We start from the raw sequence: 18,025 nt of genomic DNA on the forward strand, positions 1-18,025 counted from the left end.
TCAGCTATCTGCTGATGTAGTGGTCCTGCGACTGTGTGACGGTTCATCATGAATCTCTCCTGTACACTGTACGTACTCTAGGTTCCCAGGAGAGTCGCGATAGGGGATCGACCCTTCCCTGTTAGTACTGACTTCTGCTGCACAATTCACCTTCTGGTGGATCTTCTGGTCCAGAAGATTTTTTACACCCCATCGAGCCTGACCAGGTCAGGAATAGTTGAACGGGCTTTCGTCAAAGTCATTGTGATTGCTTAGCATGAGCATGAGCATACCTGCAGTGGTTCATCCTTGAGTTTCCCTCTGGTCGTCCACAACATCTCTAAAGGGATGTAGACTGCCATCATATCCGGATCGAATGTATGTTATTGGTCTGTACTTAGGTATCGACAGTAGGCAAGAAGTCTCGTTACTGTGCAATCCTTCGTCCTCGATAAGGTGTCATCAACTGCTACGAGCATATAACTCTACCCCACGTGACTAGAGCTAGGGGATATGAAAACCTACATGGAGTTGGTGAAAGGCAGCATCTCCCCAATCCAGCAACTCAACACATTGTGACAACTTCTTGTCGATGGCCAGTTAACATGGACTTGGCGCGTCACGCGATGGCTCGCTCGCTCTGACTCTGTGGCACAGAGTCTGCCCACTTGGCGACATCTGCACAGGGTCTGTGCAGATTTCGTCAAGTGAGCAGAACACCCAATAACCACCTGATATCGTAGCAGAGAAGTACGACGGTCAGCAAACGTAGCAGATCGCGATTACAGTAATACAGCGACGACTGATACGTCATGCAACTAGCGCTAGAGAGACTGCAGAACAATACTCAAATGCCACAATAGCACAGTCAGCCTCATGTTCTTGCTGCTTTGGAGATTCTAATCTTCATGCCGAAATCCGCACATCTGTCCGAGTGATTCACAGTATCGTGAAGATCGGTTAGTCGTCTTTGGGTGATATAAGTCGACATTGGGATTATTCCCTGATGCGAATGGGTTTATGCCCTCGAAAGTTTCGAGTCGAAACTCCGAGGCGAATGTGCTGCTAGATTCGCAGGTAGAACGTTCACTCATTGTCTCGATTACTCGATGGGATCTGTCGCAGTTACTGGAAGTGATACCCCAAGGAGCGTTCGAGCATCCTGTGCGGTCGAGCTCCGATTCGACAGAGACAGGCCTTCTCGAGTTCCCATCGGCAGTATGCGGCGACGATAGATCCCCGAGATCGGTTGTGCTCACACCTTGAGAGACAAGCCTTTGACTGCAGCCGAGACAGACTGGAAGCAGTAGATGGTCACTCGTTGTCGACTCCAGCGTCGTCAGCCACATTTCATTCTTACCCGGGTCGCAGTTATCCACATGGATACGAATATCAGTGCTTCATTGAACTGAATATCCTCATCTTCGTTGGGGTAAATAGTTCCCTTTTCCGAAAGGATAGTAGAATGATTACGAGACCACCACCAAAGCATGGAATACTGGTTTCGATACAGAGTTGTTCTCATGATGTCTATAGTAGATGCTAGACTAGCATTGCTAGTTGATTGTGGCAAATCGTTCCGTGTTCAGTACATGCTCGGAGTGGCGAACTACATGGATATCACAAGCGGTTAGATAGACTGGTTTTCATGGATCACTTCGTTTCAGATCACTGAGAAGTCTTAATTCCGTGACGAATGATCCATTGAATTGGTTCCTGTACTAAAGCGAAGTGGTGTTCGCGCTTCCATTCTTCGTCATAACAAGGCAGCACGTTTCCAATCTAGTCCCGAATAGACGAATGTTCGTTAATTCGCGTCCCTATCGCGACCACTTTCCTTATCGTGTGTTCGCAGTGAATGGAAGTGAGTAAGCGCTGGAACATGGAGTTGGCAACTCAAGAATCTTGATAATTTTTCTAGCGCGTGAGTCGCCATTGTGTGCATGTCGCTCTGGCGCGCCGATGAATCTAGCGCGGTGCGTGTCGGGAGAGAAGTGTTCAATTGTGGTGTCGTTTGAAGCAACTTCCTTGACTGTGTACATCGTACATTCCCATAAAATCAGGAGTTCCCAGCGAGGTTTGACCAGTATGTAGTTGCATGCTATCGTTAAGTTATCAATGCCCTCGAATGAGATCGTAACGCTCAGATACTTATTCACTTTCAGTTTAATATTGGTTTCTGAGGTCTCTCGGATATGCTGGCCGCCCTCTCTAAGCCTGCGCCCTCTAAGGGATTGAGAGTTATCATCTATGGTGGTGCTGGCTTCATTGGAAGTCGTCTTGCCCTGTATATGCATCATATTGGTTGTCATGTTACTGTGGTTGATCATGACAATTCGCAGATCTTGGTTGCTCTGAAGGAGGCTGGCATTGAGGAGATAGTGTATGCGAGCAGGGATGACTGTGATTATGAGGCTCAGAACCAAGACAAAGATGTTGCTATTCTTATGGCTGGCAATCCGTCTGTCCGCTCCTGTTCGGATGCTTTTGGTTCTATTTCGAATAGCGTCTATAACTTGTCGCGCTTTCTAAGTGCTAAGCGTCCGGAAGGTCAAGTTGTGATTTATGCAAGTAGTTCTAGTGTGTACGGTGACACTACTGGTATGGTCAATGAGGAGTACAGCGAATACAAGGGCCATAACTATTATGATATCTGCAAGAAGTCTATGGATCTGGTAGCCCAGTATTATATCAGCCATAGAGGCTCTAAGGACAAGATTTATGGTGTCCGTATGGGAACTGTGTGCGGATGGTCGCTGAATCTTCGCAGTGACGTTATGGTGAATGCTATGGCATATTCCGCTCTCACTCGTAAGAAGGTTGGTATCTTTGTGGAGCATGTGCATCGGCCAGTGTTGGCTCTTGAAGATCTTTGCCGAGCTGTTGAAGCTCTCATTGAGCACCGTCCTGAACCTGGTCTCTACAACCTCGCGAGTGTTCAACATACAGTTTATGAATTTGGTAAGAAGGTGTCTGACTTCTTCAACGTCCCTCTCGTGCGTGAGCAGTTGGTTCCGGGTACTCAAGGCAACGAGAAGTTCACTAAGACGACTTACGACTTCTGCGTTTCGACTGACAAGTTCCTCAAAGCCATTCCTTCGTTCAAGTTTGTCGCCACCGCTGAGAGCATCTGCCAGGAAATCAGGGACAACTGGGAAGACATTGTCTTAGCTAGACCCCGGCTTGCTGATCGATACACTGAAATTAGGACTGCCAAGGCCTTTGAGTGTACCGAGGTCACTGAATGCCGTTGCTGTGGTCAGTCTGGTCTGAAGCTTGTACTCGACTTGGGTAGGCAGCCGCCTGCTAACAGCTTCCATCCTGTTGATGTAGAGGGTGTGAAGTCGTTCCCTCTCCAAGTGAAGGTCTGCGAGCATTGTTGGCATCTCCAGTTGGCTCATATCGTCAATCCTGATATCCTCTTCCGTGACTATGTCTACGTGTCGGGTACTTCTACTACCTTGGCTAAGTACTCGGAGTGGTTCGCTGATATGGTTACGAAGGATGTTGGCAAGACTGGTGTTGTTCTCGACGTTGGCTGTAATGACGGAACTTTACTCGACTACTTCAAGCAAGTCGGATGGAAGACTGTTGGTGTTGATCCAGCTGTGAATCTTATGGGTGAGGTGACTATCAAGAAGGGCCATCGTGCTATCTGTGATTATTGGTCGCCTCAAGTTGCTAGACAGATTGGTTTAGTCGATGCTGTCACCGCGCAGAATGTCTTCGCTCACGTTGCTAAGCCAGCTGAGTTCTTGGAAGCCTGTGCGGAGGTTATGAACGACGAGTCGAGGCTCTACATACAGACTAGTCAGGCCGATATTGTTGCTAATGGAGAATTTGATACGATCTATCACGAGCATCAATCCTTCTTCTCTACGAAGTCGATGGTTGTCTTGGCGGAGCGATGTAACTTCACTGTCGTACGGGTGACTAAACCCGGGATCCATGGTACTTCTTATATCTTCTGTCTGAGGAAAGGTGTCAGGATTGAATTAGTCGAGGATTCGGTTAGGAGTGAGCTCGCGAAGGAAGACGCCAGAGGTATCTACAGCATGGGCGCCTATGAGTATTTCGCTGACTTCGCAAAGAGTAGAGCAGAAGGGTTCCTTCGACGCCTTCGTGAGTGGTGGATGGAAGGTCGCAAGGTCGTCGCCTACGGTGCTGCGGCTAAGGCCGTTGTGCTTCTCAACTTCGCCGGTGTCAGTAATGAACTGGCTTACGTTGTTGATGATAACCCGAGGAAAGCTGGCCTTCAGGTCCCTGGTGTCAAGGGCTTGATGGTTTATGATCCTAAGACAGCTCTGCAGAGTGAGAAGTCTGATCTCACTGTGGTTGTATTGGCTTGGAACTTCCTCGATGAGATCAAGAGTAGGGTGAAGGCTCTCAGACCTGATGCTCACGATGAATTCCATTCCATCCTTGACATGGCTGAGGCTTGCTAGAATATTAGAACGAGTTCCATGATATGATAGTTCCCTTCTATTTTTGACGATGCTGTCGCAGATTATTATTTTTCTTATCAGATGAGTTGTAGTGGTTGCTGTTTCTTCTGCCCTTAACTTGTCATTTGATAACTGATAGTAAATGGTATCTCAACTCGTTTTCTACATCAATATCGTCGTAAATGATAACAACGTGTATAGGATCGCTGTTGAGTTGTTAATAACTATTGATGTGAAGCATCTGGTCTTTGATTGTCTTTCCGCTGTGATCCGTTTTGTTGAACAATCTCATATGAATCTTTATTACGTGGGCACAGTGAAGGAGAAGGAACAATACTTGTGTTGATAGCTACTGTCTAAGCTGGACTCATGGCAAGCGAGTGAGCAGATCTGGATGAGACTAATTCAGTATGGTCACCTTAAGCCTCTCTGGGGTGACATCTATGGTACGCCTCATTATAACCAGTTTTTCCGGGTCACGACAACATGAGCGCGGCACCAGAGTAGACCCGAGTGCGATCTATCATGTAAGCAATCGAAGCGGTCGATCTAAGCAACAGCAGCTCAGCTTCCCACTGAAAATATGAGTCAGTCCCGAAGTGGTAAATTCCCTCCGGAAGGAATCGACATCGCTAAACGAAACCGGTCCTCGATCAATGCGTCGAAAGTTGAGTCGTTCTTCGGTACCGAAGATATTGATCGTCCTACACCGTACACGGCTCAGTTACAAAATAGCAAAGGAGCAAATTACTTGTAATTACTTCAAATTGCATTACTTTGTAACTGAGAAAGCAGAACATACAAAAGAGCAAAAAAGTGAGACTGTCAGAAATTATAGCATTTGGCAAATCCGCAATATTAGCAAAAAGTTGCGATTGCCGGATTGTATTACACCGTACACCGCGCGTCTGCGTAAATGTTGCTACCGAGGCATACCCTGTAGTGGAATGGCCGTCCTGTCCGTGGAGAATGATACGACTCAGAGCGAAGTATGGATCCTTTTTATCAGGTGTATTCTCCTCTGCCCGCCTCGTTCATGACATGAGGTATGAAGTCCCACTGGGCACCCGTATTTGGGATGTAGTCTCTCTTTACAAAGCTCATGTCATTCACCACAATAGAATCGGTGCTGCGAGGAGTTCCCCCAACGCTTTTGTAGATGGGGGATGGGAGGGCGTTGGCGCGTTTCTTACGGGCTTGAATATAGTGGATAAGGCCATTGCACTCCTCGAACTTGTCGACCTGGCGTGAGGTCGGCTTTCGAGTCCCTCCTATGGTAGGAGTCGAATGAGAAATCTCAGATAGGAATCATGAGATTAATAACGATGGAACTTCCTCGAGGAGATAAAAAGCATAGTTGCGATCCATGGATCTGATTCTCATGTAGATTCTATTCTAACCTCGACATGGATGAGAGTTCTCAGAATGTCAGTATGGATTCCATTATATGATATTTTCATTTTCCAGGAGTGTAGTAGATGAGTACGTTTTCTTATCGGATAGGCTCAATAATGGATGCTGTTCTTAGTGGTTTTGCCTGCCATTTTATAACTGTTGGTAAATCGTAGCGCAGCTCGTATCTATCGCATCAACACGGTCTCCAACACCTGCATGGTATTTTGAGTGCTCGTCGAGTCCTTGATGATTGGTTCCAGAGACTCAGTTAGTTGTGGGTAAACCACCATGGGTTTCTGTTGCATCATGGAAGCTGCCAATGAATTCATCGAAAACTACCCGATGGATGGTATGTTCACATCCTAGGTATGAGGAAATTTCATCGCATTTCGATTAAACATGAGCCAAGCGATATTCTTCCTTGCTAGTAGCGATATGAGACATCGCGCCTCGGTTAGCATCCGTCTCGGAGACAATGTCTCTCTTACGTCCTATGAATTGCATGACCACATGTCTCTCTTCCATAGCGCTTATGTGTGATATTCTTCGGCGCTTTGCGGGTGTTGAAAAGCTCGTCAATGGGCGACCTTGGAGTTCCTAACATCAGAGATCGCGAAGGCACTCATTCCATCCGGCGAAATCCGTCGAATTGTCTATAATGGTTGACCAACAAGCAATTACTGCCCGATCCTGGAAAACGAGTCGCAATGGGGAACTTATTGTTGGTGTCTTATTAAAGTGTAATAGACTAATAATTAGACCCTGTTCTTGAAATTATATGAGCAACCGAGCTGCTGATCCCGAGCCGGAGGGCGGCCTATCCTTGGCCTCGTAAGTTTCAAACCTTCACTCTCGGAATCATCAACGAAATATTCTTTTAGACCGACGTCGAAGGATCGTGTTGATCTCGTGACTGATTCGGGTAAAGTGCCGCCTGCACAAAGCTGCACGTCCCTGCATCTAGAGACTTCCATTGCACCAGAGAATAACGTATGTCGAATCGACTATCACATTCTTGCGACGCTCAGTCGCGTTTAATGAATCATCCGGCCTCAGCTTGAAGCTCAGGTTCTTCCCCAGAGGCGTTCTTCTTCGACTAACGGCAGTAGAACATATTCACAAAAATTGACTGCGGCTCTGACTGCCGCTCGCGAGCGCTTCACAGGTTTCCCCGAGTACTCTCCAGAACTCGTTGGATTCCTTCGTGGTGACACGGTGGGTATTCAACGCGCTATGAAATTCTGCTCTCCGTGTCCCGGATGGAGCCTTCTTTCCTAATCAAGATACCCCCCTTCAAGCTTTACTCAACGGCGTTCGCGGCCTGCTTCGCCCCGCTTGGCTGCCTTATTACGTTTGCAATGCCGATATCCGGGCCTATGGATTTGCCTGTATGGCAGTGGCTACCCGTACTTTTTTTTATTGTAATCCAGTGCTCCTTCATATTCGCTCCATGGGCTAATACTTTCCTGTCTGACGTTTGGGGTGATCGCCGTGTAGCGAAGTACTTCAAGATAGGTCTCATGGCGGGTGTCTGGCAGCTATTCTGGCTTGGTATCGTACCGGCCTTCACTCCCTATTGGCCTCTACCCTGGATGCCAGTGATTGGCGGCCTAACACTTTCGGTCGGAGTTGTTATGGTCTACTATGAGCTCCCGAAGGATAGGCGCTCCGCCGCATCCAGGAAGGATATGACTATGATGTTCTTCACCATCGGCAATTGCATCTTCATTTTCGCCATTGGCTGTCCACTTCTGTACTATTTGTCGCTCAATTACGACGGCTTCTTTAAGATGTGTATTTTTCTATCGTTTTTCCTCCTTAGAGCGGGATTTGAGAGAATAGCCAAGCATTATGCCAAGTTATACTGCATTGATTGTTATCCTATAATAATTTTATTTGCGATGTATGCTTATGAATTCTTCGTTGCTTCCGTCATCAGTTCCGTTACCCAGATCTGGCTGGCCATGTTGCTGATCGCTTTGGACCTTGGCGAAAACCTATATTATATTTATTGTAGCTATGTAAGAAGATCTTCTGGTCCAGGAGACATTGGGAAGGACACTCCGGACGGACCAGCTTCCCTCGAAGTCCGAGAATCCGATGCACAGAACATAGAGAAAGACGATTCGAAACAACCCAGGGATGCGTGGCCGCCGGAGCTACCTCTCGTGATTGCCGATCCCAGTACCCTTTCCGCAGTTGGTGGTGTCAAAGAGGATGGTCTAAGCTTCTCGCGGATAGTACCATCTACAGACGGGAGTGTGGCTGGGAATCTGGAGCTTACTAGTGGTTCTAACTTTCCCGGCTTGGAACAGCAGGTTTCAGCCGAGCTTCCAGTCACTGTGGATCGTCGTAGCATTCCACGCCGAGGCTCTAGTATGAGCACGCTGTCTTCTTTCACTAATTTGCCCAAATCTGAGCTTCAGGAAGGAGAGCCTACCGATAATAATGGCGCGAAGACAACAACTAATAGCGGCTCTCATGGTGGAATGTCGTTGTTCTCGAGCAAGAGCGATCCAGTCGGTATCGTTGAGAACTCCAATACCAACATGGGCGATGATGAGATAATTCAGACAGATGAGAGCATCAGGCGACCACTCTCCATCATGACAATTGCAATCTGCAAGGAAGTTGTTGAGATCCTCGCTCCTGTGCATTATCTAGTCTGCTTCGTTGTTCTACGTTCCCTAAATCCCAAGCTCCACGACGCCTTCTGGGATATGACAGACGAGGAGTTCATGCGTGGGATCCGTAGGCTGTTAATCGATATCGTAGCCGAAGTTGGTGTCTTCATATTACTTATCACCTTCATGAAGCGATGGTACCATGAATCTATCATATCTATTTTTCTAAGACTAATGTATCGCTTCTTTTGGCCTTTCCTTACTTCACAGATGGCTCTGATGACGTATTATATAGTCCTTCAATATACGAATGCTGGCATGACGGTTCCGTTCGACTTCATGTGGATTGGTGAAAAGAACGCAACATGGCATGGTGGCAACTGCTATACTGTTGGGAATGAGACCATCGAGGAGGTTTGCTGATACTCCACGGAAGCTAGTTGGAACGAAGAATTCAAGAATGCGATTCCTGCTGATTGCTGCGACGATGATAGCATGTTATCTTGAATGAAGAAGATGCCATTGATATGCATGACTTGTCAGTTGTACTACGCTAAGGTTGCGTTGCCCTAGTGAGTACCGCAAGATATTATCAGATCTTGTCACTAGCACGAAACTCGCAACATGTACTTCGTTGCGTGAGTCACCGGATTTCAAGTCGAGTGACATTACTCAATTTCAAGCAGCGGGTGAAATGCACGTCGTAGAGGAACGTGACCTAGATGTGTGCCGTAGTTCGAGCGAAGCCGCGGTTGTGTGGAAACCCATTTCGAGCTCAATGTCCACTTGGGCGACAGCGACTCTGTACATCTGTGATACCGCCCGGGAAAATGAAATGATCGAGCGGCTGAGTGCAAGTTCTTACCTGATAAACCGCTGCCAAATCTGCCTGCTGTAAAATATCAATATTAGGCCAGTCCCCTTCTTGTTGCACGGCGGGGCTGGTCACCATATGGTCTGTCCACGGCTCCGCATCCCGGTACGATTCCCGTCCGTGATGCAGGCCGATGACAGGTGAATGCAGTGGTTCGTCGTCGACTGCAGGCTTGTTCTTAGTACTCAATATGAGTTCCATCAATCTGCCTACTACTAACGACAATGATGATATTTGCCCAGGCCAGATTACGTAAGCATCCCGTTCCGGGGCGTCAGCCCGTCCAATCGCTTCATGGGCTCTCTAAGATTGCCGCTTTCACGATTATCATCAACTTTCTCTATCAGGGGGACCACGTTCGGTACACGATCGGAATCCTCGGTGCGGGAGTTTTTGCCACCCGTTTTGGAGCTACCCGGATCACGGGTGAGGGTAGGAATTTCCAGCAGTCGAGTGGTACTCTCTCCCAGCTCGGTTCTGAGTCCTAACTGCAATAATGGGGGCCGTTGGATGGCTGACCATCGCCGACTGCCGAGCCTCAACTCCTCTCAGGCGAGACGCCGCTTATTCTTTCTCGAGACCGCGGAAGCCGCTTGGGAGAAAGTGACCGAAGCTTTGGAAGCCGCACGAAATTGCCTCACTGACTTTCCAGAGTTTTCACAAGAACTCTCTGGAGCCTTACGAAGAGATTCGGTGAGCTCCAAGTCGGATTTCGATGAGGGATCGATTATTTCCGAATATTGCCTCTTCGCTTATGACATGTGCTATGCTGGGCATGGTAGATGGTGGGCGGAGATCGCTCCTATGTACTGGACTGAGATCATTCTCGATCCAGTGGCCCTACGTAGCTAAGTTTCGGTTACTGCAGAGAGCATAACCACGTTACGAGCTATTCAGCAGGCTTCAACCTCCTCTATCCTATCGTGTGTTAGGTACCACACGTTGAGCTCTATCAGACGGCATTCATCGTCTGCTTCGCTCCGCTTGTCTCACTAATAGCATTTATTATACCAATCTCGGGCCCTACTGATGTCCCCGTATGGCAATGGTTACCTATACTATTTCTGCTAGGGTTCCAATGCTCTTTTATGTTCGCTCCGTGGAGTAATAGCTTCCTCTCCGACGTTTGGGGTGAACGCCGTGTATGGAAGTACTTCAAAATTGGTTTCATCGCGGGTACCTGGCAGCTATTTTGGCTCGGTATAATCCCAGCGTTCACTCCTTACTGGCCTCTACCGTGGATGCCTATCATTGGTTGTCTTACACTATTAGCGATAGTTGGGATTATCTACCAGAACCTTCCGAAGGATAAGCGCTCACTGGGGTCTAGGAAGAGAATCGCGATGGTATTGGTATCGATCGGAAGCTGTGTTGCTGTCTTCGGCATCAGCTATCCTCTACTCTACTATACTGCTCTGCAACTTGATGGATTTTTAAAGTTCTGGATTTTCCTCTCATTCTACTTATTCCGTATAGTCTTCGAGAAAGTTGCCAAATACTACGCAAGACTGTACTGCGTCGATTGCTATCCTATGATCGTGCTATTCGCGATGTATGCTTATGAGTTCTTCATATCCTCCGTCATTAGCGCTGTCAGTGAGATCTGGCTGGCCATGTTGATGATTGCATTAGATCTGACGGAGAACCTCTACTATCTTTACTGTAGTTATCAGGCTATAAACCAGGTTTCGCTGAATGAAGTGGTCGATATATGTCTACCCACCACAGGTGACCCCGCTGGGTCACTGAGATTAGGTGGCACTGCAGAGAAATCGAATGATTCTGATCCGAAGTCTTCGACACTCGTGATCCCGAAGCGTCCTTCTGATAGCTCCACCGGCGCCAAGACGGCTGATGAGAACAGCGACGGTCAGTTTCTGAAACTGGGCGTATATTCGTGTCAGCTGAGTGATCATTCCGAACATACCGGCATCTGTGCCGATGTCGTAGAAAGACCTCCCAGTATTTCTGGTCATCTGCGTTTGCCTGAGCAGGACGGCGTAGACGTTCCCGAACATGATTGTCCTATGAGAGATCGTGATCGAGCGCAATACACGGCAGCCGATCATCTTGCTACTGGTGAATGTGGTGCGGTAGTTGATCGTGACTTGGAGAGGATCATGTCGCCTCCTCGTGCAAGACCATCAAGCCTCCTTGTTCCTCAAGGGTTAGTGGTTGCGGACCCGGGAAGAAGGTCGATTCCTTCTCATAGAAATAGCGTGTCGTCTGATGCTGCTGATATCATTGACGGCCAAGCGAGAGGAAGGCGAGGCTCCAATGTGTCCTCCCGTCGGAGCAGTGTTTTCGAAATACTTGGGGACATGCTGACCGGCGTGAACATGGAAACAATGGCTGACATGAAGGATGGTGCCTCGGGGTGTACTCTTTCAATCATGACTGTCGCTATCTGCAAAGAAGTTGTTGAGATCTTGGCTCCCATACAATACCTGATTTGTTCGCTTCTACTGCGTTACTCCAATCCCAAGCTCCACGACACATTCTGGAATATGACAGACGAAGAGTTCATGCGTGGCATTCGAAGATTATTGATCGACATCGTGGCCGAGGGGTCTCTTTTTGTACTGCTCATCATAGTTATGAAACGATGGTTGAATGAATCAGTCGTATTTATTGCTCTACGGCTCAGCTATCAGTTTTTCTGGCCATTTCTCGCCATGCAAATCTGCCTCATGACACACTATATAGACCTTCAATACTCCAACGCTGGTATGACGTTCTCCTTCGACTTCAAGTGGATAGGCGAGAAGAACGCCACATGGCACGGTGGTAATTGCTATACGATGGGCAACGAAACTGTCGGAATGGTCTGCCAAGATGTCATGCGCTGAAATGTAGCATGAAGTACGATTCTGTATCATACTGTAACTTGGTGTTATGAAAACATGGACGAATGATCCAGCATACTCGTTAGCAACATTACCGTGTTGATTCAGTAGTTAGAATGTCATTCGTTACTTCGTCAACAGGAAACCGTAAGAAACGTAGGTCTTCATCAAGCTCCATCGATAGATGAACGATTCACCGCTTGCTTGTTATTCTCGCATATAACCATTGTCACCTTGTTATATTGTCGCTATTGTGAACATACCAGAGACTTTACATCTGTTCCGGGGCCTCATCAACGTTTCTGCTTGCAGTGAGGCTCTTAAGAGCGCTCGAGACAATTATGATTGTTATTCCAAGAGGCGTAGCTGTCACTTTCCGAGGAGCCATTGAAATCTCGTGTTGCCGGTCACCACACGTTTCTCTCATCGACACGGTCGATAGCGGGACGGTAACAAGTCCAGAGTTGCCTCACGGTACTCAAACGGCTCGGGTATCAGCTGGCAGTGACTATATCAGTCTTCCGATGAGAGTAATTCCTCGCGGGAACATTCTGTCGGTTTAATTGAACCCGCTCAACTTCATGACTTCCCACATTCCGTCCGATTAACCCTCCATCGACTGAATCACATGAATAAACATCGCGTGGGATCTCCTAGTACCAGACTACTATAACGAACTTTATGTATATTTCCACAGTGAATTCGGTCGCTGGGACAAAACAGTCTACGGCCCGTGAATTCTCACATCCAAACGAGCCGTATCACCGCTTTATGAATGTCCGTACCTTAACCCTATCCAAGCGTGAGTAACGGGAAATTTCGGAAAGCCAGAATATTCCGAAGATCAGCCCGGCTTGGTACAAATTAGGGCGAATACACAGTACAGCTTATCGGCAGCTCGGGAGGGTGAAAACCAATGAACTTGAAGCACTGGTCACCGCACTCCTGATCGATAAGGTGAATCAACTGCGTTAGTAAGAAATATGCCCGCATCTGAACGTTATTTTTTTCGAGTTAGTAACCAACACGTTGTTTTTCTAATTTGCGATTTGACGTGAATGTAATCACTTTGTGCACGCGTGCAGCTCTTGCCCGCTCAGCCGTCTTTGGAAAATCACACGAGCAAGATCCACAAAATGTCGGTACTGAGTGTCGACCTTCAACGCGAATAAAACGGATTTTCATAGCGGTTAACTCGTCAGCTTCCACAGGGTACATATAGCTTGTTCAATGGAGACAACACTTCGAACTTGGCTGAACTTGTGACAGTGGTGTGGTTCTAGCTCGAAGATGCAGTCGCGGCGCTTTGCGCTAGAAAACTATTTCCTGTCTTTCTTAAAGTTGTGTGTTGGTTCGAAATTTCGCTTCAAAAATTCTTGAACTGATTGGGTTTTGACGGTCGTTTTTTGGTAGTTTTATATACACTTACACATAACCGTGTCCATACTTTAAATGATGGTTGATAATGCTGCGACAGTAACTACTGGCCCGTCCGTATTGAATAATTCCCTCGACGAGTCTAGACTCCATCACTCTACCCCTCCGAAGACCTATCGAGAGCCAAAGAGCTTCGTGTCTCCTACGGTTGCTTCGACAGCTAACAGTTCTTCACCACGACATGTTAACTTTGATAACTATGATGATGACGCTATGCATTTCGACAATGTCGTGAACCATGAAGAGCTCAACGACGTCCTTAACCGATTGCTGCCTTCCTTGGACTACTTGGACGGCGTTTCCGGTGAGCCCGAGAGTGACAATGACGGTCCCGTCGGTGGAGTACCTGCCCTACATCACCCTAGTTTAGATTTGTCTGCACTCAGTGACAGCGTTTTTGAGGACTACCATGATGATCGTGGTCGTGGTTTTTCAGCTGATGGTGAATTCTCCTATGCTGACAACTTTAACAACGGCGCTGTCGCTGAGCCTCATTGCTCTGGTGATTTCGGTGGTTCGACCGCTGGTGACTCCTCTGGAGAGGTGGTTGATGATATGATGGGTAAAGTCCTTTCTGCCTTCGTGGACGCTCAGAAGGAGCTTGAAGAAGAACGGGAGAAAAGAAGGCAGCTCGAGCTCGAGAATGAAGTGATGCGTTTGAGAATTCGCACCCTTAGTAGTGTCGGCTCTAACCCTACTAACAGTCGGCATGGTAGCATTAGTTACGCTGCTGCCTTGAACAACGGTGTTGGTTCATCGTCACCAAGCTATGGTGTGCTTTCATCGAGATCTCGGGCGATGACTGCTGCTGTTGATACGTTGTTGCCTGACGACGCTAGCATGTCCGAGGTAGCTCCACCACCTCCAGGGCTGTTGGAACATCAAGTGTCGGCTCCCTCTCGTTATTATGGCTTGTCGTCACATTTAGGCGCTTCTCATGGTGGCTACAGTGGTAGCTGGGATGCGCCACAGCAGCAACGGAGATCGAGCTCTGGTGCTTTGAGCTATCACCAACCGGTGTCACCAACGACTCCACCGAAGATGAACTTACTAGAAGCGTTGCAGGTTAAGACCGAAGCTGATGAGAAGAGGGTGTTTACTGTGCGGAAGGTGCACAAGTTGGGCTTCAAGGCTAGGCATATTCTAAGGGAGTACTTCTCTAAATATGGTCATGTACGTGATGTTGTGCTACTACCTATGCGGGCCAAGCCTCGTCCGGGCCCTGGCGGTATCATTCGTGGCCCACGACCGAGCTCTATGGGCTTTGTGGTGATGTCCACCCCTGAGGAAGTCCGCCGCGTCTTAGATGTTGATGGTGTGCATATTGTGAGAGGATGGCCTATCGAGGTCAGGCCGTTCGTGAGACCTGCTGATCAGGCCCCTGCTACTACTACTAAAGTGCAGCAGCAGCAACACGAAGAAGGAGAGTTTTATGATGATGTTGGTAATCGGATCTCGTCGTTATCATCATTGTCCAATCACTCACATAATAGCAGCACTCCGAGTGATGTTGTCCGTTCGGACACCGAGTAGTCTGCGGACTCTAGTTCATTGAACTGCCATATTATTGTCTGATAATGCCAGTAAGTGCATTCAGCGGGCTGAGTTAATAAGGCTAGTTAGTCCCTCTTTTTATGATTACTATTACTGTGCTCTTCTCCTCTGTTTGAGTCGTAATACGTCTAGTCAATAGCTTCTCTCAGTATCACTAGTCGTGGTATTGTCTCGAGAGGCTGAGTAATTTTTATGCCGGTTTTCTCCAGATTCCTACAGGTGTACTTACATTTTGTGAGCTGCTGAGTTGTTGCAAGCATGTTAGTGTCTCCATTGTGGGAAATTGTCTATGAAACCGAGGATCCACTAGGCTACTGCCTATTCCGTGCTAATACTTGATATTTGTAATAGTTGGTCAACATCATTATCATCATCATCACGATCAGCACGTAAGTGCGTGCGCTAAATGTGTTGTATCAGTGTGTAGTAATTAGTGCCATGTGATGACGACAAGATACCGTTGTATCGATCATAATAATTATCTGATCTTTTGGTAGGGTGGTGAAGGATTGTTCCTTGGAGAATCTCCTTCGTCATTTACTCGTGGGTGGTAATTTCCTTGCTCCCATTGGTCTTGCTCTTCTTGCTACCTTAGTTGTCGTTTATCAATCGGTTTGTACGTTTTATGGCAGAATTGGAGCTATTCGCGCTTCTCTCCATATCGAGACTTCTGTTGTGTTTACGAGTTTGTCTTGGGGAACCTAGTCACCGATGGGGTTGTTCGTGCGGGCTCAAGAAGTGTGGTCATTGTGTCAGCCAGTAGTAAGCAGAAGGTGTACTGGTTCAAAGTCTGAACTTCAGATCACTATTGTTATGGCGAAATCCTATGTCGCTAGTGATACGAGTTGGGCATTGTGCTATTCTATATAGATGTTGCAGTTTGCTGCACTGTGGGGTGTTGTGGGAGCCGGTTCGTACGATATTGCGCCATCAGTTCGCTCCACTTGACGAGTTTCAAATGAGAGTTGGTCGACTCCTCCGGCATGCTGCGTCTGTTAAACGGGTAACTCGAGCGACAGGCGTCGGGAAGGATTCGGAAAAACTCGTACAACAGCTGAGGGCGGGTGGCATCACGAACGGCCTTCATGGGCGACCCAAGTTGCAGGAAGCTAACTCTATGGTAGGATTCTGCACAACTAGGGCTGTCACTCACTGAAGTTTGCAGGTGGGCAAATCGTGGAGGTCTTGGCGAGACCCCAATGAGGTAGCTCGAGTGCTAAGGGCTCTTGTGGGGTCCTATCGTGATGAGGGATCGACTCCAGATCCAGCGATGTGTCTGGACATGCTGGCATACCTTGAGGAACACATGTCCGAGATTACCGACCTCCCAGGCCTTGTGTGAGCGCCATTGTTCATACATATGCTTCTACATGTGGTCTTCAGGCATTCGGTAGGGTTTATCTCGACCCCAGTGGGTGTTCTGCAAGATGTGGAGCTGTGTGCGGCCCGTGACAAGTTCCTAGAGAAGGCATTCGACCGGCTCAAACGAAGGCATAGTAATCAGTGGAAGCGTATGGATCTTCCCCTCGTAGCAGCAGTGAAGAACTACAGACCACAGTGAGTACCGCTCCTTCGATACCTCCTCTGGGATACACATGTCCCTTATTCATGGACTCTCTTTGGAAGGTACCGTGGTTTCATAATGGCGGTGCTCGATACAGCAGCCCGAGAACTGGAAGTCGAGTACGGCCGACAGCACTCTAACCTGGCCGACTCTCTCACGAGATTGCCCGTCTTCCTTCATGCCTACGCTGTCACGGGCGGAAGTGGCCATGCTGTCCTGAACGTTTCCGTCAACATCTTATCGGACTATATGAATCAAGTAGCTTGCAGGTTGTGAATGGCCATGGCAAGTTCTATTATATCCACAGGTGCCGTTTTGGGTATTGACACACTCCACATCTCACCTGGCTACAATAGGAGCCCACGAATCCAGTAGCGACTTGTTGAAGGGATTCTTCTGGCAGTTGAAGCGCTTGGAATGTACGGAGATGGCCGAATTGGCAAGGGAGATCTTCGCTTTCTACACGGCGCTTTGGAGGCTCAACCAAGCCTTACAAGAGGAAGACACTGAGGCCATGCGTCGCTGGATCGAGTGGAAATTAAAGGATATCATTACTGCGGAAGATCGTCTTTGCTTCGATGGGTTCGCCCTGGAAAACCTATGCGTTCTTCTCTCCACAACTAAACTGGAGGCGGCCGAGCTTTTGGAGGTGCTGAATAGAAGAGTTGTGGACGAGGATATCGGCGCCTTGAGCCCGCCGGCGCTCATCCAGTGTCTCAGGTGATTCCCTCAGCAGTCGCTAAGTGATATTCTTTCATCAGTTTACTGAGTGGGATCTCAACGAGTGCTTCAGAGTCACTCCAGAGGCGGCTGGCCGATCATATTTCTCGAGTTCAATGGCTATCAGTGGAAGCTATTATGAATCTAGCAACTTGTATTGAGGATTCTCGATTATGCAATCGACTCGGCAATGGCAGTGAATGCCTCGTCAGACTGGCAGGTCGAGAGCTATTCCGCAGCTTGTTCGTGATAGACGAGGGTACACTGCAGCAAATATGCGCTAAGTTGCGAATTGCCATGGACAGAATAAACTCGGATGAATTCAAGTTCATTAACTCCTTGATTGTGAAATATAGCGATGAGCATGACACTTGAAAGATTCGGATTTTGTTTCTGGTCTTGACAGTGTTGGAGTAGTCAAGTTTCCGTTGAGGGGACCTCTTGGATTTCATCTCTCTATTGAAACAAGAGGTAGATGCTCAACAGATGCTGGTCGCATTGCGAACCGCAGGTCGCGTGGAACAAGCGTATCCAATTATCTTGATCCCCTGCTTTATTTCGAGACGGTATGGTCGTGCATCTCTAGT

At 47.9% G+C, this 18,025-nt stretch overlaps 3 protein-coding genes across 3 annotated transcripts; all 3 read left to right on the plus strand.

Moving 5' to 3' along the window:
- Nucleotides 1-2,174: 2,174 nt before the first annotated feature.
- On the plus strand, nucleotides 2,175-4,580 carry Pmar_PMAR002017 (nad dependent epimerase/dehydratase, putative; the record flags this gene model as incomplete). Its single annotated transcript, XM_002765436.1, has 1 exon — nucleotides 2,175-4,580. The coding sequence occupies one exon, from the start codon at nucleotides 2,175-2,177 to the stop codon at nucleotides 4,422-4,424; it is 2,250 nt and encodes a 749-aa protein (XP_002765482.1). The 3' UTR covers nucleotides 4,425-4,580.
- A 5,825-nt stretch (nucleotides 4,581-10,405) lies between these two features.
- Pmar_PMAR002018 (hypothetical protein) lies at nucleotides 10,406-12,166 on the plus strand (the record flags this gene model as incomplete). Its single annotated transcript, XM_002765437.1, has 1 exon — nucleotides 10,406-12,166. The coding sequence occupies one exon, from the start codon at nucleotides 10,406-10,408 to the stop codon at nucleotides 12,164-12,166; it is 1,761 nt and encodes a 586-aa protein (XP_002765483.1).
- Nucleotides 12,167-13,618: 1,452 nt separating this feature from the next.
- Pmar_PMAR002019 (hypothetical protein) lies at nucleotides 13,619-17,442 on the plus strand (the record flags this gene model as incomplete). The annotated part of the gene is made up of 6 exons (XM_002765438.1): nucleotides 13,619-15,040; nucleotides 16,089-16,274; nucleotides 16,320-16,492; nucleotides 16,538-16,711; nucleotides 16,781-16,976; nucleotides 17,026-17,442. The coding sequence occupies 6 exons, from the start codon at nucleotides 13,619-13,621 to the stop codon at nucleotides 17,440-17,442; spliced, it is 2,568 nt and encodes an 855-aa protein (XP_002765484.1).
- Between the last annotated feature and the right edge of the window lie 583 nt (nucleotides 17,443-18,025).

Source organism: Perkinsus marinus (assembly GCF_000006405.1).
Source record: "Perkinsus marinus ATCC 50983 genomic scaffold scf_1104296975500, whole genome shotgun sequence".
NCBI lineage: Eukaryota > Perkinsozoa > Perkinsida > Perkinsidae > Perkinsus > Perkinsus marinus.